This window comes from Suillus plorans, assembly GCF_016647745.1.
Source record: "Suillus plorans strain S12 chromosome Unknown HD556scaffold_98, whole genome shotgun sequence".
NCBI lineage: Eukaryota > Fungi > Basidiomycota > Agaricomycetes > Boletales > Suillaceae > Suillus > Suillus plorans.
In genome coordinates, this window is record NW_024537482.1 from 124,263 (window position 1) to 145,712 (window position 21,450).

Sequence of the window (21,450 nt, forward strand, 5' to 3'; positions counted from 1 at the left end):
ACTAGGTCGGTATTTAGCGCCACTGAAAGGCGTAGTTGGTCTTAGTCACACTGTAATTCAATCATCTTCGTGATCAAGATATTCTCGCGCAGATGCGCCCAATGATCATCGATCGATATCCAGTCACGGTTCTAGCATCCCTCTCAGCGCCTGTCTCTCTATAAGAACGGCTTTGAGTCTCATTTCTCCTTACTAGCTGAACAATGCTGACCTCCGTCGATGGAATCAAAGGACAAGTCTTCGACTATATCATCATTGGTGCGCTCTGTATCAATTTCTGATGTAGAGTAACTCACCTTGCTTCCAGGTGGTGGAGTAAGAAGGAGCATTCGCGGCTCTTAACTTGAAAACTGACCGATAGCCCCTAGACTACTGGTCTCGTTTTAGCGACACGTTTGTCAGAAAACCCATCGACTTCGGTACTTGTCTTGGAGGCAGGCAGTGCTCATATCGATGATCCCAATCTACGTCAGTCTGGCAGAATACTCGTGAATTATCCCTGATATCAAGTCTAGTGATACCTCAACAACGTTGGTTGTTTATGGGCAAAGCTGAATACGACTGGAGCTTTAAAACTGTCAGTATCTCCGACTGTAAGCTCATAATCGCAACTAACCAGCGCAAAGGAAACACAACATCACGCCAAAGACAGAATATTCACTTGGCCTAGGTCAGTTTGTGCTGCTTGACTCCGAAGAGTCATTGCTACGTTAACTAGTGGCTCTTGTTTACAGGGGAAAAGGACTGGGAGGCAGTTCCGCAATCAATAATCTCCTCTGGAATAAGCCAGCGCGCCAACACATTGAAGGCGAGTTTTATTTGCCTACATCGACACCTCCTTAACACACCAACAGCATGGGGTGCGCTTGGCAACGATGGTTGGACTTGGGAAAAATTTCAGGCATATTCCAAGAAATCTGAGAGGTCAACAATATCAATATGCTGAGGGTTGCGTCACTAATCACCTCCCAGGTTTGTGGAACCGAACCATAACACGGATGTTTTGACGTACGATACAAAGCTTCACGGGGAGCAGGGTGTGTCGCTTCGTTGATAGCATAATGAATCTTGCTCAACTTATCTCAGGCCCTATCGTCACGTCATTCCCTCCGCTTATTTCAAACCTTGAGGCAGATTTTAGGAAGGTATTGCTTGTATTCTAAGGATGTCACATTCTATCTCACATCGCTGGCCAGGCAATGGAGGCCCACAATGTCCCGACTATTCGAGACGCAGTAAGTTCGTTGTAATGATACACTTGTACGTTCTGAAAGGAGTTTCGCATCCAGTTCTCCGGGGAGGTAAATACTTTATTCGCTTACGACTTTTTCCACCTAATCTTCACTCAGATCCGCGGAACATCTCCCTCTCTGTCCAATTTGGACCCATCAACGCATCATCGATCTTACGCTACTAATGTGGGTGCCTCGAAGTTGTAATCAAAGTTGATACTGATCTGTCACAATCGCTCAGATGTATTATCAACCAGTCGCAGGCCGTACTAACCTAAAGGTCATCGTTGATGCCTATGTGACCGAGATCATTACAACGAAAGTCAATGGATTAATCACCGCCACTGGTGTCAAATTTGTCAAAAGCGACAATACCTACACGGCAAATGTCACTGGCGAAGTGTGCCTAACGGCTGGGTAAACCCTTCTTTACTATCTGAGGTGCTGCAGCTAAATAATACTTCCTCAGTACAATTATGTCTCCAAAGGTTTGAATACTGAATGTGTCACTACCTCGATATGGAATAACTTTCTGCTTAGATACTCGAGATGTCTGGCATCGGTGATCCTGCTGTTCTTCGACGGGCGGGTATTGATGTGAAACTTGACCTCCCTGGTGTTGGAATGAATGTTCAGGAACATCTATACACCGGAGTAACCTTCGGTGCGTCGCGGAATACCGACCCAGCGTATGGTCGCTGACTCACCCTGACTTCAGAGTTGACGGATCACTTTTCGGGCGAGCAGGAGGTCAATACCTTTGATTCTCTCGCCACAAATCTTGGCAAGCAAAAAGAGCTGTTGTAAGCCAGAGCAATAGTCAATTGGATCGTGCCTGCTGAACAGGACATTACTAGTGCATCTGGCAAAGGCACTTTGAACCTCAACACTGTCGACGTCGCGTTCGTCGCGTTAGCTGATATTTCACCCGAACTCAATGCAAAAGTAATCGCATCCTTGCAAACTGAGGAGAAGGACGCGGGACTCGCTGCGCAGTACAAGATACAAGCAGAGCATCTTCGGGAGAAGGTCCCTAGTCTCGAAATCATACTTGCTCCAGGACCCGCAAAACGTATGTATCACATTTGTCGTTGTATTTAGGCTGATTTGGTTGCTTATTGCATTACAGCACCCCCGCAGGGGTGGGATGCCTCGAAGAAGCATGTTTCACTCTGTTTTGCAACCAACTGTCCGCTTTCTCGTGGAACCATAGTAAGCAACAAATTCACCCACGAGTTCTTTGCTAATGCATTTGATAGCATGTTACATCCAAAGATTCGCTTGCGATTGACCCCCATATTTTTGAGAATAGATTCGGTAAGGCAAACTTTCTCGTATCCGCACCACTCTAATACACCCTGTCGATTTTAAGACCTAGATACCATGGTTGAATTAGTCAAGTATTGCAGGAGGTTAGCTCAGACGCCTCCCTTGAAAGGAGAAGGAGAGGGCCGACTCAAAGGTAGGCGTTGTTTTCACACCTTATGAAACAGACTCATACTGCATGCATTCCAGAAATTCATCCCGGACTAGACTGTCAAGATGATGCCGCCATCGCAGGTTCGGTCATGATTCAATTCCTCAAGTGAAGTTACTCACCTGAATTTAGAATGGATTTGCAACAATGTCAACACGACCTTTCGTAAGTTCTCTCTACATGTCTGCATACACAACGGTGCTAGATCATTGCATGTCAGATACTGCTGGTTCATGTTCCATGCTTCCGAAGGAATTGAACGGCGTCGTCGATCCTCAACTCAAGGTAATACTCAAACACAATCATTTGTCGTGTTTTAACCATCGACCTATAGGTATGGGGCACCCACAATATCAGAATCGCCGACTTGTCAGTCATCCCGCTCCATGTTGGCAGCCACACTCAATGTAAATGTATCGCTTATTGCTTCACTACACCCCCTAACATCATCTTTCCAGCTGTGGCATATGCTTTAGCAGAACAAGGTATGCTTCGATTCTTTCTGAAACTACTCGCTCTTATCATGATCTTAGCTGCGGACATCATCAAGGCGGCCCACGAGTAGTAGATGAACTCAGCTGTATGTTGTACAATAACAATGGAATTGTAGTCACATGTACCAATATGCATACGTCTTGAACAACCTTTTCAGAACTGTTCCGTTTGGCACGTTCAAGTCAGTCGATCATCTTCAAAGTGTCTTTAAGGCCAGCTTCATGCGCGTTGATCAGTCTTAAGTTCAGGCCCGTGTATTTCCAGATACGAGGACACTATAGTATATCACGATCACGATTCATAAGATAAGGATACACGGATCTACTCATCCTCTCGCTACAAGTTGCTGCGTCACTCACTGCCATTCTTGGACATTTCCCTAGCTCTGGCTTGGAGTTCTTCTGCGAGCTGCTCAGAACGGGGAAGTATACAAACTTGAAACGATTCAGGGAACCTTGCCAATTTAGTCGTGAGTAAAACATCCAGGTAGTGCATGATGTAACTGACCTCATCATACCCTGTCTAAACGGCGCCCTCAAAAGAGAGTTCCTTCCGTCCGATCCAACAGTCGGAGATATGACAAAGGTGGACACGAGACCAGTCACAAATAAAAATACGCTATTATCCGCAAAGAACCTGCCGGGACATATCCTTGAGGCAGATTGACATCAGAACATCAGATTAGTGTCGCCACTGCACCACGCACCTCCTACCAAATCCAAAAGCGTACGAATATGGGTCCAATGCCGTCCTTTCGACGCAATCGTCAAGAAAACGTTCTGGTGCAAATTCGTTGGGAGAAATTCCGCTGATGTCGTCCCTAGACATCGCCCTATAAAACGGAATGAGTACGCCGTAGAATCTACATAAGTTGCATAACGCTGACCAAATGTTCGGAAAAACAATTGTTCCCTTGGGCACGCGGAACCCTTGGAAGAAATGACTCAACAGATGCCTGCCGATTCAAAGGATTGCGCGAACCTTGGTATACGTCTTCCTTGCTTGTAAAATGAGGAAGACTTAGAGGAACCACTGGATTCCACCGCATCGTTTCTTTGATGGCAGCATTGACGTAAGGTAAGCGTGAGCGATCATCCAATGTCGGGAGTTGCCCATGGCCAACAACGCGATCAAGCTCCATCCTTATCTTGGTCTGAATATCAGGGTACAAGGCCATGGCGAGAATGAAAGCCAAAATTGTGCCCATGGTCTGCATCTCGAAACGTCAAAACAACATGTATGATCAATGTATTGAAATCTTGCCGTTTCACTACCAGCTAATGAGAGTCAGTGTCAAATCGGAACGTCAAAAGACTTCAACTCACCCCCATACATCGAACCAGCAGCCCACCGTATGTCATGTTCCATGTCGGCAGCGCCCTCTACCTGAAGACAAGTAGCGGTGAAGGATGCGGTTGGTGAAGACGACGAAATTTGTTGCTTCGCATGTTCAAAGGGTAGTCCGACAACGCGAAGAAGGCGCGTGCGGCCTTCTGTAGCAATGACATGAATGTTATTGAAGGGGACCCAAGAAGGGATATATCTGACTGGAACCATGCAGATACTTCATATTAGCACTTCTCCTGAGGACAGAATTTCACAAGATTTACTGACGCCATGGAAACATATCGACAGCGTATGCTCCTGGCATCATTCCTTTGCCTATGGTGGCCATCATAATCTCCAGTTCAGCAATAAACTAGAAGGGAGGTGTAAGAATGTAAGACAAAAGTCTATCGTTGGCCAAGTAAAGCGCACAAACATTCATCGTCTCCGAGCTTTTGACTGGGACACCATATGTCATGGACAACACAATGCGGCCCGCAGCCCTTGAATTACCTTCTGTGAGCTGAAAGACGCTATGATGAAGTGCACCACTTACAACCGAAGCTGAGATATGAAGTCGCTTGGGTTCTCGATGAGACTGTCCAGAAACGACACGACGGCCTCCGTTTGCAACTTGCTATATTCTTTGATTGCGCCAGCATTCAAAGCCAAATGAGCAAGCTTCCTTTGTTGTTTCCACGCAGCGCCATATCGAAGTAAAGGAAAACTCTAGACCACCCAACCAAGAGCGAAGTTAAAATACCAACAACGGCAGCATCCCAATACCACCTACTTGGCCAAGGCCCATGAGCTCTCCTAACATCATGGGTACCGGACGATCGGAATACGATTTCTTGGATAAAAGTTCGTTAGCATGTTCGAAGGAGTTCAACACCACGATCCGTTGTTGCAGTGCCTCAAGATAGATGATGTCGCCTATGAGAAGAACGTTTACCGAAAGTACTTTGTATGAAATGTCTGGACAACTAACCATACAAGCTTTTCCACTCTGCGAATACTTTTGCCATGTCAACTAATGGAATATCGAAGAGGTTTCCTATGATTGGCATTTTCTTAGGACCAGGAGGTAGCGGTATGAACTGGTGTATGTCCTTTGGCTCGCATTGTCTGAGTCTTTTGCGAATGACTTGGCCCAAATAGACGGCGAATGCACCGGCCAAGCACGCAAAACCTATCAGCTTGGAATACATGTTAACGGAAGTAAAAACTGAAGCACTTTGAAGCACCTTGATGATCACATTCAGCCTAAATATCACCGGCGCACCACCGAAACCTAGGCTGTGCGGGTGTCATTGTTAAACGCTGACGGGGAAAAGAGTGGCTAGTACTACTAGTATAGGTACGGTCACCGACCGAATAATAAATTAGCCCATTCAATTCAATTACATATGCATGCCCAATATGGGCCTATATAGTGATTCATATAGTAATTTACCCACTAACTTAACGGTACTATCACCGCTCATACAGGATCCACAAAATGGTGTTATGTAGGGCGCCGTGATCTGATACTGATGCGGCTGGACTCCGAGTGCAGTACACCGGGCGCAACTTTCTATTTTCAAAATGCCTGGGGTTCACACGTGCACGCCTTCAAGTCACTGAATTACTTGGAGACTCGAGTTCTTTCCAAGAGCGTTAGTATCGAGAACACATCCGCTTGACAGAAGTTCACGACGCCTACTAATCATGCCTCAGACACTGTTGAATTCCTCAGCCTGTACTTTGCCAGACAGTTTCGTGCAATTTTGCAGCGATCAATCAGCTTCTACGTTTTGTTGGAATGTCAAGGTCGATAGTGATTCAACTCTCTCAATTTCTGACAGAACGAGGGCAGACTTGATCCAGGACGCTACTGCAACTGCACAACGGTTCTTGCATTTCGGCCTTTCACGAAGGCAATGCGGAGCACCACTAGTCAACGTATGCTTCTTCGCGCGCAGTGGCTATGATATCTTTGTGGGGTTCCTCGCTGCCTTGATAAACAGATGGACTGTGTGTCTAAACTTTCTTCTTACCTGCGAATAAAGTCTGATAATTCCAAGCCGACATTGATATCTGACAAGAATAGTCCTGAAGGTGTAATACACCTTGTTCGTGCCTCCGGTTCTCAGTGTCTTTTCGTTGACGCTACTCATCCCGACCTCATCGATCTCGTACAACGCCAAGTCCCAAATCTTCAAATTATCCCTCTACAGAGTGATAATGGGACGACTCTACAACCCCCCGTCACTTACCCTCCCATCAATCAAGACCACGACTTACTAGACCTAGATATGGTCGCGTATAATCTTCATACTTCAGGATCAACAGGTATGCAATATCGTCTCTCCGCGTCAATCTAACCTTCAAGATATTTCAGGACACCCCAAACTGATACCAATTACTCACAGACAGTGGTACGACCAAACCATGCGATTGACACCATTTCCGGGCCGTGCAGTGTGTACCCCTATGCCTATGTTTCATGTAAATGCGTCCATTGAGGTCTCATCGGTTTACTCATGCGCATCTGCAGACGGTGGGGCTTACTTGCTTAACCAAGTTCACTATTGGCGCAGGCTGCATACCGGTAATCATTGAATCCACGCGACCTTGCACAGGAGAATTACTGTGTCATATCCTCAGCCGCTTCAATGGTGCAATCTGTGTTACCCCTCCGTCCCTGCTTGAACAGATCTCCTTGATGGGAGAAGGAGCAATACAAACACTCGGCTCTACACATATGGTTTTGTTCGCTGGCGCACCCCTGCAAGAGCCTGTTGGTAACAGATTAGCAAGTCATGGCGTGAATATCATCTCGGCCTTTGGAACGTTAGTGTCCTCTGCTAACTATCGATGACGTTACTTTCTGATCTCTGAACACAGCACTGAGACCGGACAATTAACTGTGGCAGATATCAGCTCTGACGATCCCCTCGACTGGCCTTATGTCCGATTCATCGATCCATCTGAGATAACATTGGTGGATGTACCAAATGCCAGTGATCTGCGGCGTTTAGTTGTCAAGGTATTTCTTTTTAAAAAGTTTAACCTGGCTTAATTTGACCATACTATCCAGCCAGGCCGTTTTGTGTCTTCTGACCTCGTCAATCATCATAATCCTATTGGCTTCAGCTCTGGAGACCTATGGCGGGAGCATCCAACAAGAAAAGGCATTCCCAATAATTTTCACGCAATTTACTTCATTAATATGACTGTACAGGGCTTTGGAAACACGCAGGAAGAATGAGTAGTGTGGTTAGTTCAGTTGCTTTTTGAGGGAATGTAGCACGCTAATATCTCTTTTCTAAGACTGTGCTCTGTAATGGAGAGAAGACGGACAACGAGCAGCTTGGTAGGGCGTTTTATGGTCTTTTCAAAGGTCAGGTAGCAATTCTGAGCTTGGATATAGAGTCACTTGTACTCAAGAATTCCTTCGTGGAACGCGTGGTTGTATTTGGCGAAGGGCGTTTGCAGAATGGGCTGCTTGTCCTTCCCAAGGCCATATCCTGGAGCAATGCTGATTTTGCGACATCCTTACAGTCAACCACTCAACACATGAATTCCATTGTTCCAAAGCATTCTCGCGTCGTACAAGCTCTCGTTATCCTTGGAGATCCGAAAAAACCTTTCGTTCTGACAGACAAAGGGACCATCCGACGCCACGAGACACTTGCTCTTTACTCTCAAGAGATCCAGGAAGCGTATACAGCTCTGGACTCTGGCTCTCCTTTTAGACCTCTGCCATTAAAGGATGATTATAAGGGCGTTCTAATGTACATTCAGGCAATCGCAGCCCGTGTACTTGGAGTGGAGGTCGCTGTTGAAGATGACCTTTTCTCCCGTGGTTAGTATTCTTGCATTTTACATGCTAGCTTGCTCACATCTTTCTAGGCATGGATTCCTTATCAGCGGCGAATTTTACAGCCTACCTAACGCCACTTTGGAAACTCGTTAGGGACACAGAATTGCCTCGTAATATCGTCTACAAATATTCATCCATCGATAGTCTGCATCAAGTAATCACTGGGAGAATATCGCACAACATGAATCGTAATAATGCAGAACACATAGATGCGATCATCAAGAAGTGGACATTTCCGAACCCTGCTCCAGCCAAGCGTTTATCGTACTTGGAACACACATCCCGCAATATGGACGACGATCGCCTGATTGTGCTCCTCACAGGATCAACAGGCACGTTCGGTAGCCACGTTTTGTCAGAGCTCGTACGGAGGGAAGGAGTCCACGCTGTTTACTGCTTAGACCGCGCGAATCCTCGTTCGTTGGGTGCTCATACTCAGCGAATAAGATACGAAGCTGCGCCAGGCAAAGGAGACACGAAGGTCGAGTCTTGGTCTATGAATCTCGGAGAAAGCGACTTTGGTTTAGATCCAGAAACCGTTCAGAAGGTCAGTGTCTCGAATCTTGGGAATTTTAGCTCTGATAAGTTGCGACGCGTATCAGATCCATAGAGACGTTACCCACATCGTTCATTGCGCATGGGACGTGAATTTCAACCACGAGTTGGAACATTTTCTCGACCCCCATGTCCGTGCCCTACATACGATGCTCGAACTATCTGCTTCTAGCGTTCGCACAAAGGCACCATGCATCTTTTTCATCTCCAGCGTTTCTGCTGTTGCGAACTACTCGGGGCCCGAACATGCTATCCCTGAAGTTACTTTCAACTCGTCGAGCTTACCACTTGATCAGGGTTATGCGCAATCGAAGTATGTTGCGGAAAGGGTTCTAATTGATGCATCCCGAGCCGCAAATATACCAGTAACGATTGTGCGTGCTGGACAACTCGCTGGCAATACCACGCTAGGCGCATGGAATGTGATGGAACATATTCCTATTTTCATTCAGGCTTGTTTCTCTTTGAAGCTTATGCCCTCTCAGATTCCGGTTCGTCATTCAAATAACCCCCATACCCCACCAATGATCTAATTCTCATTATAGAACTTGTCATGGACGCCGATTGATGTTGCATCAGCCATATTGGTGGACATCGTACTAAAGGACCCTTACAGTGATGCGACCAACCTTTTGGTGCGGCACATCGACAGTCCCGAAGAACTCGCCAGCTCGGATTTCCTACAATGGATGGTTGAGGCATCAGGGAATTCTATAGTTCTCGTATCCAACGAGAAATGGCTCGACTCAGTGCGAAATAGCTCAATGGTCTTGAAGGCGAAGCATCTCCTGCCGTTCTTCGAACAATGGTTGTCCAATGCAGCTCACTGCAGGCATCGTGTACTCAGCGTACAAGATACGAAGCTTTTGTCTGAAAGCTTTTCTCGAGCACACATAACCCCAGAACTCTTCGGACAGTACGTGAACTTCATTCTCAAGTCAAATAGTTCATCGAGTAGTGTATAAATAATGTACATCGGTCTGGACATGCAAAATTTCGAACTAGAATTTGATGATCCGGTATGAAGTCCGGAAGAGCATTGCGATGTTACAGCCTGTGCTGATTAAACAAGCAATTGTTTACGGTCGACAGGACTTGCCAGGCTGTGGGCACAGCAATTGCAAGTAGCAGTGCTGGGTAGATAGCTATGGGACGGACAATGTGATAGACGACTATAACAAGACAGACAGCATTACAGTAAATTATTTCAAGCCCAGGCTGACAGGCCAGTAAGTACGGGATGGACACATGTACTTGTTTAATTACCGCCAGCTACAGCCTGCGCTGATTGAACAGGCAATCGTTTACGGTCGACAAGACCTCCAGGGTGGTTATGCTGGGTAGCTAGGGGACGGACGATATGATAGACCGAGAGGTGACGACTATAACAAGACATAACGAGCCGACTAAAGTTGGGCGCCAGACAACATGGTCTATTCTAATAATGGACAACTGGGGCAATAAAGCTAAGACAATAGCTCGGAGTATATGTACTATACAAGATGACATTGGCATATAACAAAACAGTGACGGGAAAGAGTATATTTTACATAGTGTCGTCGATGAAAGTTTCATAATTGAAATCATGGATGTCGTTATTCGAGGCAAGGGTCCTGATATTGGATGTACCGCCAATAGCCTGGCAATATGTGCACTGCCGACAACCACACCTGACAAATTTTGAGCACGTAGGCGATACATAGATGAGTTGGGACTAACGTTGTATAGAAGGAATGATGTTTGGTCCGCTGCCCTGTTTCTCAATAACAAGAACCGAACGCCGACCAGCACAGAGAAGCATAGAAGTAGAATGCTGTAAGCCCAAGTCAACTGCCACACGAAGCTGACAGCGATCGACCAAAATGCGAGAAGTGGTAAGATCGAGGCACGACCCAATTGGGGTGACATGATCGGTAAGGTCATCCTGCCGGTTAATCTGTCTCCCTCCTCGTCTTTGAAATCTTGGGTATGTATAGTGGTAGCAAATACCGCTGTGCTTATCGCGACAGACAGACATGCTGCAGCGTCCATGTGCGACGCATCACAGCCTTCAGTATCCATCAGTCAATATGTATCAGACCGGAAAATACATTACTCACCTGCGATCAACGTTCCTCCTATTTCAAACGAAGCAAAACCTATAGCAGTTACAATGTTCTTTGTGAGCCAGTGACGGTGTGCTTGTAATTCGTTGTATAAGATAGTAAACAGCACGAGAGCCACGCTAGAAAATAGCACAGGACCACCGTGTACGATGGATATGATCCAACAAGCTGGGACTAGGCCCCAGCGAAGAATGATGGCATGCCTCAGCGAGATTCGACCGGCTGGCAATGGGCGAATGGGCTTGTTTTTTGCATCTTCTTCGACATCTTGTATTTGATTGGATGTGTCGAACTGCAGGAGATGCAAAAATATCCACCAAACCACTGGAACAATGCGATGCGGGGTGCAAAGGGGAGCTGAACTGACACTCAATATTGTCTGCAAGTAGGGTACGATGTGGGATTGATCAGTACTTAACTTCACCACAAATTAATGACGTACGATAGGAATTAACGTAGTTTTGATGTCTGACTTGACAAACAGAAATATTGTCAAAAGCATGCCGAATAATGTATCACTTCGTGTGAAAGTGCTGGTGTGCATCGTGGCTAACCAACGGTTCAAGAACAAAACATCGGCGGTGCAGCTCGAAGTAATTGTAGTAGCTACGAACAGGGCTGTACAACTACGCCTGTTCACTTCTTTAGGCTGATAAGTTGCTAATGGCGACTCACCAATGCCATCATGATTGTGGCAAAACATTTGATTCCTAGGGCTGACCGGTTGACCGATCTGGCCCCATCTTGATCGACCGGAGTGTACCATGTGCAAGATAGCCGACTAGTTCAAGACCCTAGCGCGCAAAATCTTTAGAAAGTTCTGCGCGTCAGCGCTATACTGCCGGACATATTCATGCTACCAAATACACCCTGCATGACAGCCAGTGTGAAAGCTCGTCACAAACTTTACGCGACGGGGTGCAAGGGCGCCGGACCAACTTAAACGGATCAACGGTCACTTTGAAAAAGTGGAGTGGTAAAGTACCTAGATATAAAAGTGTGAGTATTCCTACGGTAGTAGGCTAGTACGAATATTGTAGGGAGTGATGAAATCATTTGACGTACCTCTGACTTGGCAGATAAGATAAAAGACTGAGGAAAGTGGCATCCGGGGCGGGCCATGTGCATGATGTGCCAAAACAGAAGTAAATATATGCAAAGCTACTCTCCGGCGTTTCGCAAACACAACATTCAGACTAACACCGTTCTCGTGTTCCGTTTCGTTTTTTTTTTGCAAAGGTAAGCTATTTTTTGAAGCCTGCTTACTCGTTTCACGTATTGACTTCATGTTTAGCGAAAAAAAATCGCATTCTGGTGTGTATATCGTCAGTATATCATTGATCAACGTGGTACCATCAAAAGCCGATGGCATGATGACGAGAAGGAGAGCACTTATACCGAGGAGTCCATTAGAGTGCGTTACGTCAATTGCAGGGCCTTCATGTACTGCTTTTACCGATGAAGATAGAAAGGAGATGCTCTGCAGATATTGTCATGTAACGATATATAATATACCTTTCTCACCAGTCCACGGTGGAAACGCCGCAGTTCTACAGTCTGTGCTGATATGAATTTGAAAAATCACCAGGGAGCTCAATGATGTCCCTGTAAAGGTTTCAGCGACTATCCCCATCATGCTGAAAGTGAGTCAAGTCACGGAGACCAGGTACCAGATACTTTTGGCGTAACTTTTGTCCTGTCGAGAATATACGACTCCCGGTGTCCTTACGCGTCTCCCAATTCATGAATGCCCTCGTACCCCCATCAGTCCTCCGTTCCCGCCGGCCACGCGGATATAAACTATTCGCCATATAGGGGCTCGGGGCTCAGAACGTTGTTTTGGAAATTTAACTCACAGCATCTTCCTTATTTTATTCTACTCCGCAGTATTTGATCCTCCGGTGTCATAGTGAAACTCCTGGCGGTACAATCTTAGCACACTGAATTTTGAAGGACTTGCTACTAATATAATTCTACCGAAAGCAACCACATGGGACAAAATAGAGCTTATCAGCTACTGTCCATTAGGAACGTATGTACTGATAAAATAAAAAACTTCATCGATAACACTATGGAAACGTCCTTGGGAGCAAAATCGGTGCATTCATCATTAAACAAGCGCAGGTGCAAACCGAGACCTGGCACGTAACATCGGACCATAGCTGTGTTCAAAAGATAATTAATCACCAGATTCTCCAAAGCAAAATCAGATGCAAACCGTTTCAGCACGATAGGGATGGGAATCATCAAGCAGGCAATACAGCCAAGTAAAGTTGAAGCCCATCGTGGATCAAGGGCAGTGTACATCTGTGACGCAAATAGCTGCAAGAGAGTCATGCACCAACTGTCAGTGCTACAAAAGAAGAGACGTACAGGAAACACTGCGCCTGCAGCACTTCTAAAAACAGTGTTCGCAGCAAGGGCAGATGCAGCGGCAATAAGATAGACGTCTATACAAAATTGAGGAAATGAGGAAAGAAAGAGTTCTCATCGTACCGATGATATAGTTGAATAATGCAAGCTAGAAAACGTAATTGACTCATTAAGGTATGAAAATTGATATGAAAGGAAGTTCTTACGAAGATCCAAATTGAAGAGAGTCCCATTAAAGCACCTGCCATCATTGGTGCCCAGTATGAAATGGATGGATAAGATGTCCATCTACAAAGAAATGTGAGTTTACAAGACCACTTGGGTATCAATTGGGCTTTACCCGAACCAAAAGAAGGTGATGGCGAATAGGGGCGCCCCAGACATAGCCAGATTAAGACGTATCTCTGGAGAAACCAGTCCTGCTTTGTGCTTATCCATTGCTGCCTCGTACTGAGGGTGAAATATCAAGAGATACTAGGAAAAGTCAGATGAGGGTGAACAGCGAAAAATGCAAGACTCACTCCAAAAACGCCCGTTATGCTGCCCGCGACCAGAGGTAGGTAAGTCAACCCCAACACCCCTAAGGCAAATATTAATATAAAATCGAGTCTTAAACGTAGCAAGATACCTGGCTGAAAGCCGTGTCCCACCGTGAACACTACAGGATATGCTTCGAACAGCAGGTATACACATCCATAGACGAACTACACGACAGTCAAGTCAAAGTAGATGGAAGAGATGAGAGCTTACGCTCATGTAAGCAGTGACTGCGATGAGCATTGGTTCGCAAATAAGAATTTTAAAAGGCCTGGTGAGGCTCTCTTCAAGTCGCTTGTGTAGCTGCTTTGCTTGGACTAGCTCCAGAGGAGCATGATATCGGTGATCCCCCGTTTTCAAACGAAGCTGTTCCGCTTTGTGCAGAAGGACAATGGGACTGAGTGTACAAAGTCAGCATGGTATACATCGGCACTTGTATCAACTAACGCATATGTCTCTGGTAGAGTGAAGTAGATGAACACAAAACACACTGTAGCCTATGAAAAGTTGGTGAATATGCTCGTTCCTCGTTAAGCGACTTACGAATGCGGTGAGAACCCAGAACAACCATGGCCATGGGGTCCCAGACTGTGCAATGTAGCCCCCAACTAGTGGTCCACTAGGGAAAAATTCCATGTAAGTCGTTCTTGTCAGGTGAATCATGCGCCCGCTTACAAGGCTGGTCCAACAAAAGGTGCAAGAGTGAATAGAGCCAACGCTTTTCCTCGAGTTTTCGCGTCCCAGCTATGAGACATTTAGCTAGAGCAAGGAGAGGGCTAATCTATACATACATGTCCGATATCAGCGCACTATTGGGGGCTATTGGTCAAGAAAAGTTGAATCGACGAATTGAGCTCATACCCGCTGTTGGTCAACGGCGCGGCAGCGAACAGACCGCCGAGCAGACGGAATATAATAATGGATGCCGTGTTCTTCGATAGTGCACAACCAACTTGGAAACACTGATGCATTGTATGTGTCAAATGTTTTAATGCTTAGAGTGCGATCTCCACTTACAGCGTATACCGGAAACGTGACAAGGAATATCAACCTTCTGCCATACTGGTAACTTGTCAACAAAACGGTGTTCCGAAATACAAAGTTGATATACCTGCTCCGATAGTGGGCCCCAGAAAAGGGGTCCAACGCAATACCCGGCCACAAAAACTGAAATCGTCAATGCAGCTACCTCTTCAGAGAGCTTGAACTGAGCCATAAGTTGGGTAGCAATGCCAGAAGGGGCAGAGGAAGCAAACGTGCTAAATTACATCATTAATGTCATTTGTCGAGTTGCAGCGTTCAAGAGGAAGAACTCACGCATTAAATCCCAATAACCCCGCAAAATATGTCAGGTACCAACGTTTCCGTCTGCTCCAGTTCTGAAGTTGGTCGTCGAACGTTTTTAGAGCTTGCAGGACGAAGCTTTAGATAAACGGCGGTACCTTTGGATTTTCCTTGTCGTCTGGTGCAAATTGTACCAAGTAGGGATCTACCGGCGTGGCGTTGTCTTGTGCCATGAATTTGCGAGTTACTCGATGAGTCTAGTTGAGGCTGGGATATGAAAAGGTACACCTGCCAGCCGTCAAAAGCTAGCGCTGACTGCTGGTGGGTAATGAGACACTGAGAGAACGATTGAACAGCCCTGGCAGTATTAGTATAGTATACTAGTACTATTGTATTTCAATACACAGCTTCGAAGCAAAAATAGTTTGTCATACCGCACCTTCTCGGAGAGATCAGCTATACAAAAGGAAACAATAAGTAACACCGCCCCCGGGATGGGAGCGGCTTTTAGTCATGGAGCTTGTGAAATGTGGTACACAACACAACGTTGCCAGTGGGTCATGTTGTACTGATGCCATGATGGATGCAGCGTGCTAATATTACACTTACCTAATTCGTAAAAGAATCATGATAAGTTGTTTACATGTTATAATATTCGTTAAATAATTAAACGACCAGATCTGGCTTTATTTTGTAACATCCGGCCTGAGGCCTGACAGTGACTATTGATGGGCCCTGAGGAGGAACAGGAATGATGACCCGCCAGCATTATAACCGTAGTGTCCCACAAGGTCAGTATCCACCGCATGGTCGCTGGCTGATCACATCAATGGATCTATCGGCCTATAAGACGCATGATTCAAACACCCCGGGTATCACCTACATCACATGTTGCGCCTTCTACTCCTTTCTGGACTGGCATTCCAGAGTTCTGTTACAGCGACGCTGTATACTGATCCAACTCAGTTGCCAACGAGGGAGTACGACTTTGTCGTGGTTGGAGGTGACCACTTTTTCTTTGTTTACTCGTTTTGATGCTAAATTGTTCCGCCCATTCGGCCGCTCATCATGATATCAGCGGGAACAGCAGGCAGTGTCATTGCAGCAAGGCTATCAGAGAATCCTGCTTTTTCTGTCCTCGTGATAGAAGCTGGTTCGAGGTATGTTTATTTGATAATTAATTTTGTTGTCTTTTACTCACTAATATTTTCCAAGTAACCAAAACATTCTAGCCGCTGAAGTGCCATTCTTAGGTTCTTCTCTCTCCCCGAACACCGCTGTTACATGGAATTACACGACCACACCCCAAATCGGTCTCAATAACAGGTCTATACCATATCCAAGAGGTTATGTCCTTGGGGGCTCAAGTACAATCAGTAAGTCTACTATTCTTAGAATATAAGAAAGATCTAATGGGGTTCCAGATTTTGAGATATGGACCAGAGGCTCGATAGATGATTATAATCGATTCGCGGATGTGACCTGTGACCCTGGTTGGTCGTGGGATGAAATGTTTCATTACATGAAGAAAGTAAATACCCCCATCTTACTGACCTGGCTCAATTCTAACTGGCTGGTAGAGCGAACATTTGGTCCCTCCTACGGACAATCGTTCTGTATTCGGAGAGGTGGATCCCTCTATACATGGCAAGAAGGGGCCAGTGCAAGTAAGCCTGGGTGGCTTCGTCAGTGGCATGGATCGGCGTGTTATCGACACAACGAGAGAATTGGACTGCGAGTTCCCTTACAACGTAGACATGAATTCAGGCTATCCTCTGGGACTTGGTCAGGCAATGCTAGTAACACTAGGAACAACCGCTCATTATTCTTAGGATGGGTGCAGAATTCCGTGAGCTCGAAAGGTTTTCGGAGCAGCTCAGCTACATCATATTTGGCACCTGCGATGGAAAGAGACAACCTGGATGTCCTCATCCAAACTCGCGTCACGAAACTTGTAGCGGTTTCGCAGGAAAATGGCGTTCCGACATTCGGCCAAGTAGAGGTGGCTCAAACTGCAACAGGTGACTGTAGCGTTTCTGCGTCCTGGTGTTCTCAACTCACATGCTCTCGTAAGGTCCACGATTGTTGTTCAACGCAACCAAAGAAGTCATTCTATCCGGCGGAACGATCAATACACCCCAGCTTTTACAGCTGAGCGGTGTTGGCGACTCGGCGTTGCTTGCGTCGTTGAATATCACTACCATTCTTAATCTTGGAGACGTTGGCAAGAATCTTTCTGACCATCCTTTCTTGGCCAATCACTGGCTCGTCAATTCCACTTCCACGTTCGAAAAAGTTGGTCGAAATGCCACTCTGACTGCTGATCTGCTCGCACAATGGAATGCGACTGGCACAGGCCTTTTCTCGGACCCCGGTGCCAACCAAATTGGCTGGAAGCGACTTCCACCAAACTCAAGTATCTTCCAACAGTATCCTGACCCATCTGCTGGCCCGGCATCTGCTCACTATGAACTCCTGCCCGTCGTAAGTCTCTCTTGTTCATTTCATTCGTGTAATCTGATGACGTGCGTTATAGAACGGATTCGTGTCATTCGTTGAAAGTACCCCAGCGACAGGGTTTTTCATGTCTGTTGTAACAAACGTAGCTTCTCCACTATCTCGTGCGTAATTTTGCGCGTATCGCGTGCTCAGTCGCTGACTGATTTCAAGGTGGTTCGGTGACGTTGGCGTCGAGCGATCCTTTTGACAACCCAATCATCAATCCTGCATTGCTGGAAAGCCCATTCGACATTTATGTAATGGTGGAAGCCATTAAATCTGCCAAGCGATTCGTCGAGGCGCCCGCATGGAAAGGTTACATTATCCAAGCCCTTGGTGCTCTCAATTCCACTACAGACGCAGACTTAGCAGAGTATGCTCGGAACTCAACATCTACGGTTTTCCATCCAGTTGGAACCGCTCGAATGACGTCCTACTCTAACCAGGATGGTGTGGTCAACCCAGATTTACTTGTCAAAGTGTCTTCTGGATTGCGAATCGTAGACGCATCTGTTTTAGTGAGTCTCAGCTTGGCGTTACGTGATCAATGTTTCTGACATCTGTTCAGCCGTATATACCGGCTGCACATCCTCAAGCATGTGTTTATGCCCTAGCTGAAAGAGCAGCGGATTTGATCAAAGCTGCATGGTCCTGAGTCTCGGATCGAGCTGGTTGGAAGCATAATGTCCCGTGGACTCATCACGTACATGTTTTCTTGTCTCTGTATGTGCGAGGTTGCAGCCACTTAATCACATAGATTTTGATCGGAAGGCTACGGCTGCCATGAGAACTTTGTGTTTAAAAGTAATCTTCTCGGCATTGACGGTGATGACATCTCAAAACAGGAACACCGAAGTGCCTGTAACACCTAGAATTTCCAAGAGCGCAAATACGTCTCTGATGAAATTGGTTTTCGGTAAGTGTTCTTACGAGTCAGCAGCAACATTTGAGTTTAGCCCAGTCTGCTTTTCAGGGCATCGTTCAGTTTGACAACTGTAAACTCCGGCTCGGTAGGTATAAAATTGACAAGAAATTAAAGAATTAAATGGCATACTCGATATTGCAGCAGTGCTCACAGGGAGGTTTCGATAGCCCGGGTAGGATGCAAGTTTGTTCGCTTCGTGTGGATCTCCCCTATCTTTGATGGCTGACTATTCAGATCTGGCATCATGTCGACGCAATTTTTGGATGAGGTGTTACGCTCACCGGGGCTGTGCTGGCGAGATGAAGAGAGAAGATATGACAGGCTTCTTGACGGTCGCACCATGACCGGTATGTGTCGTATTACTTGCTTGCATTGATGGACTTATGCACACGTGCAGCAAAAACATTACGAGCAAGGCGGCAAGAGTACTGGCAGTTTTTTGATGCTGCTCAAGTACTAGTGTTTCACCACCAACCAAAAATATCTATTTTGGCAAATCAAAGCAGTGACGGTATCAACCCTCGATGTTTCAATGATCCAAGTTGTGGTGGTTATATAACTAGCACGAATGCTATCGTCATACGTCCACCAAGTTAGCTTTTCACCCACACTTATCCTCTACCAACATGACTATAGTCTCGAATGATCCCGCTTTGTTGCCGTTCATCAACGCAGAACGTGTTTATAGCTATTTTGCAGGTTCGCGGAGAGCAATCAGATGTTGAAGCTGCTATCTTAATCTAACCTTGGCTGCGGTTTCACAGTTGCCTCCTTGATTGGGGCGACGTATGATTGGGGTCAGCATGGTCATATTTAAATGACTGTTGATATCTTACAAGTGTTTTCAGCACTTACACTCGGACAAGAGGTACGTCAATGCTACGACTGGAGCAGCCATCTCGCTAAGAATGCTTTTGTAGATTGAATTGGTCTGGGTGAGTAGAGTCTATGTCAGAGAAAAAATGACGAAATACACTTAATTACAGAGGCAACCCTGGTCTCTCATGACAATTATGTATCTCGGTGTATGTAGCAGGTTTTTTGTTGCACCATATTGTGCTGACTTAAAAGTATCCTAGGCGCGCTACATTGGATTAATATTTTGGGCTGCGTATGTTCAGAAGGCTAAATAATCGGTGTTATGCTAATGGTCTGTCTCATAATCAGCCCGGCCGTACTGAGTATGTCTCCTTAGTACATTCACTATCTTCGGGTCTTCTGACCAACGACATACAGACAGTGTTCAGACCATCCCGCTAACAGATACAGTGAGTCTTGTGCACAGATGCCTACTATTCCCCTCCAATTAACTGTGGTGCCCTGTAGGAGTGGGTGTGGCTCTTTACTAACTTCCTGGTGAGTCACTCATGATTGCCACGCTATACGGCCACAGATGTGAGTCTGTTTGCAGTGTGTACTGCCCGAGGCTGGTCACTGACTGGATTCGTCAGGCTCTCTTATATACGTCGTACGGAGTTCGGGGAGTGCTTTGGCGTTAGCGATGTTGTGCGGTGAGCTTGGCACTTGCGAGACCTCAGTGATATTGACTTGATCGAAACATACTGCAAGTCATCATCGTCACTCGGTTATATGCCATGTATCAACGATCCAGAAGAATTCTGATCTTTCTCGTTGTTACCTTCCTGGCTGTCTACATTTTCACCGGAGTGGTAATCGTACTAGCAGCAGTGTATAGTTCAGGAGGTACGTCTAATTGTGGATGAAACCAAAATGGGGCTCATTAATGAATACCAGAGGAACTCATCATCTTCGGCAATCATCAGTGCTCGTATGGCTTTGCGAAAGATATCACACTTCTGGTTTCCATTGATTGGATAGTCAGCCTCGTATGGGAGGTCCTCGCACTATGTCTCGCAATCTGGATTGCTGTAAAACACTTCCGTGAGTTGCGGCTCGGAAATGCAAGAGGGATCATCAAGGACTCTTTCACTATGTTGATAAAAACTCAGGTGATTTATCTTGCGAGGTAGGTTCATATAAGTTATAATCATGGTTCCTTTTTCCACTGAAGGGTCGGACATGCTAGTTTTGTTGCTGCTTCCTGCCTCTTCGTTATTCTCGATTTGTTTCCGACACTCTTAACGGTATGTCAATCTTTCACTGACCTCTCTGCATGCAACCATGGTTCATCATTCTTATAGAATCCCTTGGAAGATCAGATTTTTTATGGCTTGCTTGATATTTTTATGGTCGTGCAGAGGTCTGTGCTGGGACCACGCCTGATCCTTAGCATCCGAGAATATCATGCTAAGCTCGTGGTTGATTCCAACGCGGCGACTGATATGATCTCAGTGGCTTTCCAGGAGCGTGTGTATATATCAACTAGCAGTAGTGTGTAATGCTCGGTGAAGTTGACAGCTGACTGGTGCTCTACAAAGAGTAGGGGAATTTATTCCTACTTTCGTGATGGTATTGACCTAAATTATTTTGGGTTCCGAAGGAAGTTTCAAGGAGACGTACTCTGGGCAAAGTTTTCGTCGTAGTATTTGGTTATAATAAGTGGTTTACTATCCGTGGTGGTTATGTTTGTTTAAACCAATATTCTGAATACCACTACTGGCACTAGCTGCCCGCCCGCACTTGCACCAATCACTGGTCTTTCTTTCCGTGTGATGCAATCATTCCTACGATTACTTGGGTAAATGAGCGTGCGATGGAGTGACAGTGCACTGCTTCAGTTCCTCAGCGATCTGCCCCCGTAGTGACGTGCATAGCCCGGCTTCAGGCCGCGGGCCAAGCCAGGCCAAAGTTCA

General features: G+C 46.0%; 7 protein-coding genes across 7 annotated transcripts; 4 read left to right on the plus strand and 3 right to left on the minus strand.

The window, feature by feature from the left end:
• Positions 1-51: 51 nt before the first annotated feature.
• On the plus strand, positions 52-3,368 carry HD556DRAFT_1417479 (alcohol oxidase). The gene is made up of 26 exons (XM_041304374.1): positions 52-258; positions 308-315; positions 369-468; positions 516-577; positions 627-670; positions 735-808; positions 855-924; positions 973-1,037; positions 1,087-1,145; positions 1,197-1,235; positions 1,290-1,301; positions 1,350-1,418; positions 1,474-1,649; positions 1,702-1,720; positions 1,773-1,896; positions 1,951-2,035; positions 2,090-2,304; positions 2,362-2,444; positions 2,492-2,549; positions 2,605-2,694; positions 2,748-2,792; positions 2,842-2,874; positions 2,930-2,994; positions 3,044-3,116; positions 3,168-3,194; positions 3,243-3,368. Exons 1-26 carry the CDS (start codon positions 204-206, stop codon positions 3,272-3,274), a joined length of 1,782 nt encoding a protein of 593 aa, XP_041153569.1. The 5' UTR covers positions 52-203; the 3' UTR covers positions 3,275-3,368.
• Positions 3,369-3,389: 21 nt separating this feature from the next.
• On the minus strand, positions 3,390-5,921 carry HD556DRAFT_1531210 (cytochrome P450). Its single transcript, XM_041309489.1, has 13 exons — positions 5,778-5,921; positions 5,522-5,729; positions 5,324-5,466; positions 5,087-5,259; positions 4,967-5,033; positions 4,819-4,903; positions 4,530-4,751; positions 4,468-4,481; positions 4,186-4,414; positions 4,091-4,133; positions 3,911-4,036; positions 3,712-3,855; positions 3,390-3,658 (listed from the first exon to the last, which is right to left on the minus strand). Exons 2-13 carry the CDS (start codon positions 5,598-5,600, stop codon positions 3,556-3,558), a joined length of 1,428 nt encoding a protein of 475 aa, XP_041153570.1. The 5' UTR covers positions 5,601-5,729; positions 5,778-5,921; the 3' UTR covers positions 3,390-3,555.
• A 319-nt stretch (positions 5,922-6,240) lies between these two features.
• Positions 6,241-9,918, plus strand: HD556DRAFT_1450078 (uncharacterized protein; the record flags this gene model as incomplete). The annotated part of the gene is made up of 10 exons (XM_041307711.1): positions 6,241-6,546; positions 6,597-6,864; positions 6,914-7,020; positions 7,070-7,365; positions 7,420-7,561; positions 7,613-7,750; positions 7,846-8,380; positions 8,428-8,945; positions 9,001-9,444; positions 9,499-9,918. The coding sequence occupies 10 exons, from the start codon at positions 6,241-6,243 to the stop codon at positions 9,916-9,918; spliced, it is 3,174 nt and encodes a 1,057-aa protein (XP_041153571.1).
• Positions 9,919-10,548: 630 nt separating this feature from the next.
• HD556DRAFT_1450079 (UbiA prenyltransferase family) lies at positions 10,549-11,602 on the minus strand (the record flags this gene model as incomplete). Its single annotated transcript, XM_041307712.1, has 4 exons — positions 10,549-10,623; positions 10,673-11,001; positions 11,053-11,437; positions 11,501-11,602. 4 exons carry the CDS (start codon positions 11,600-11,602, stop codon positions 10,549-10,551), a joined length of 891 nt encoding a protein of 296 aa, XP_041153572.1.
• A 1,566-nt stretch (positions 11,603-13,168) lies between these two features.
• On the minus strand, positions 13,169-15,485 carry HD556DRAFT_1450080 (MFS general substrate transporter; the record flags this gene model as incomplete). Its single annotated transcript, XM_041307713.1, has 18 exons — positions 13,169-13,220; positions 13,277-13,380; positions 13,432-13,508; positions 13,555-13,579; positions 13,638-13,719; positions 13,772-13,905; positions 13,953-14,011; positions 14,060-14,135; positions 14,182-14,365; positions 14,416-14,465; positions 14,512-14,587; positions 14,644-14,712; positions 14,760-14,777; positions 14,830-14,930; positions 14,986-15,030; positions 15,080-15,227; positions 15,286-15,347; positions 15,411-15,485. The coding sequence occupies 18 exons, from the start codon at positions 15,483-15,485 to the stop codon at positions 13,169-13,171; spliced, it is 1,437 nt and encodes a 478-aa protein (XP_041153573.1).
• Positions 15,486-15,930: 445 nt separating this feature from the next.
• HD556DRAFT_1417567 (aryl-alcohol oxidase-like protein) lies at positions 15,931-18,522 on the plus strand. The gene is made up of 9 exons (XM_041304375.1): positions 15,931-16,412; positions 16,468-16,628; positions 16,677-16,783; positions 16,833-17,037; positions 17,085-17,273; positions 17,327-17,736; positions 17,789-17,873; positions 17,923-18,269; positions 18,320-18,522. Exons 1-9 carry the CDS (start codon positions 16,321-16,323, stop codon positions 18,404-18,406), a joined length of 1,683 nt encoding a protein of 560 aa, XP_041153574.1. The 5' UTR covers positions 15,931-16,320; the 3' UTR covers positions 18,407-18,522.
• A 726-nt stretch (positions 18,523-19,248) lies between these two features.
• HD556DRAFT_1070580 (uncharacterized protein) lies at positions 19,249-21,242 on the plus strand. The gene is made up of 12 exons (XM_041296062.1): positions 19,249-19,375; positions 19,441-19,544; positions 19,597-19,611; positions 19,663-19,701; positions 19,756-19,787; positions 19,844-19,857; positions 19,913-19,948; positions 20,128-20,187; positions 20,246-20,380; positions 20,432-20,663; positions 20,724-20,781; positions 20,839-21,242. The coding sequence occupies exons 2-12, from the start codon at positions 19,494-19,496 to the stop codon at positions 21,034-21,036; spliced, it is 870 nt and encodes a 289-aa protein (XP_041153575.1). The 5' UTR covers positions 19,249-19,375; positions 19,441-19,493; the 3' UTR covers positions 21,037-21,242.
• Positions 21,243-21,450: the final 208 nt, after the last annotated feature.

What these genes read in the sequence shown, in the direction of transcription:
- HD556DRAFT_1417479 (XM_041304374.1), top strand. Translation starts at nt 204, where the DNA reads ATGCTGACCTCCGTCGATGGAATCAAAGGACAAGTCTTCGACTATATC. An exon ending in ATACACCGGAGTAACCTTCG is followed by an intron (nt 1,897 to 1,950) that starts GTGCGTCGCGGA and finishes CCCTGACTTCAG; the next exon opens with AGTTGACGGATCACTTTTCG. An exon ending in CAATGTCAACACGACCTTTC is followed by an intron (nt 2,875 to 2,929) that starts GTAAGTTCTCTC and finishes ATTGCATGTCAG; the next exon opens with ATACTGCTGGTTCATGTTCC.
- HD556DRAFT_1070580 (XM_041296062.1), top strand. Translation starts at nt 19,494, where the DNA reads ATGACTGTTGATATCTTACAAGTGTTTTCAGCACTTACACTCGGACAA. An exon ending in TGACAATTATGTATCTCGGT is followed by an intron (nt 19,702 to 19,755) that starts GTATGTAGCAGG and finishes AAAGTATCCTAG; the next exon opens with GCGCGCTACATTGGATTAAT. An exon ending in CCCGCTAACAGATACAGTGA is followed by an intron (nt 19,949 to 20,127) that starts GTCTTGTGCACA and finishes TGGATTCGTCAG; the next exon opens with GCTCTCTTATATACGTCGTA.
- HD556DRAFT_1531210 (XM_041309489.1), bottom strand. Translation starts at nt 5,600, where the DNA reads ATGCCAATCATAGGAAACCTCTTCGATATTCCATTAGTTGACATGGCA. An exon ending in AGAGTGGAAAAGCTTGTATG is followed by an intron (nt 5,467 to 5,521) that starts GTTAGTTGTCCA and finishes TTCTTCTCATAG; the next exon opens with GCGACATCATCTATCTTGAG. An exon ending in CAAGGAAGACGTATACCAAG is followed by an intron (nt 4,134 to 4,185) that starts GTTCGCGCAATC and finishes ATTTCTTCCAAG; the next exon opens with GGTTCCGCGTGCCCAAGGGA.
- HD556DRAFT_1417567 (XM_041304375.1), top strand. Translation starts at nt 16,321, where the DNA reads ATGATATCAGCGGGAACAGCAGGCAGTGTCATTGCAGCAAGGCTATCA. An exon ending in AGGCTATCCTCTGGGACTTG is followed by an intron (nt 17,038 to 17,084) that starts GTCAGGCAATGC and finishes CATTATTCTTAG; the next exon opens with GATGGGTGCAGAATTCCGTG. An exon ending in GGTGGCTCAAACTGCAACAG is followed by an intron (nt 17,274 to 17,326) that starts GTGACTGTAGCG and finishes TGCTCTCGTAAG; the next exon opens with GTCCACGATTGTTGTTCAAC.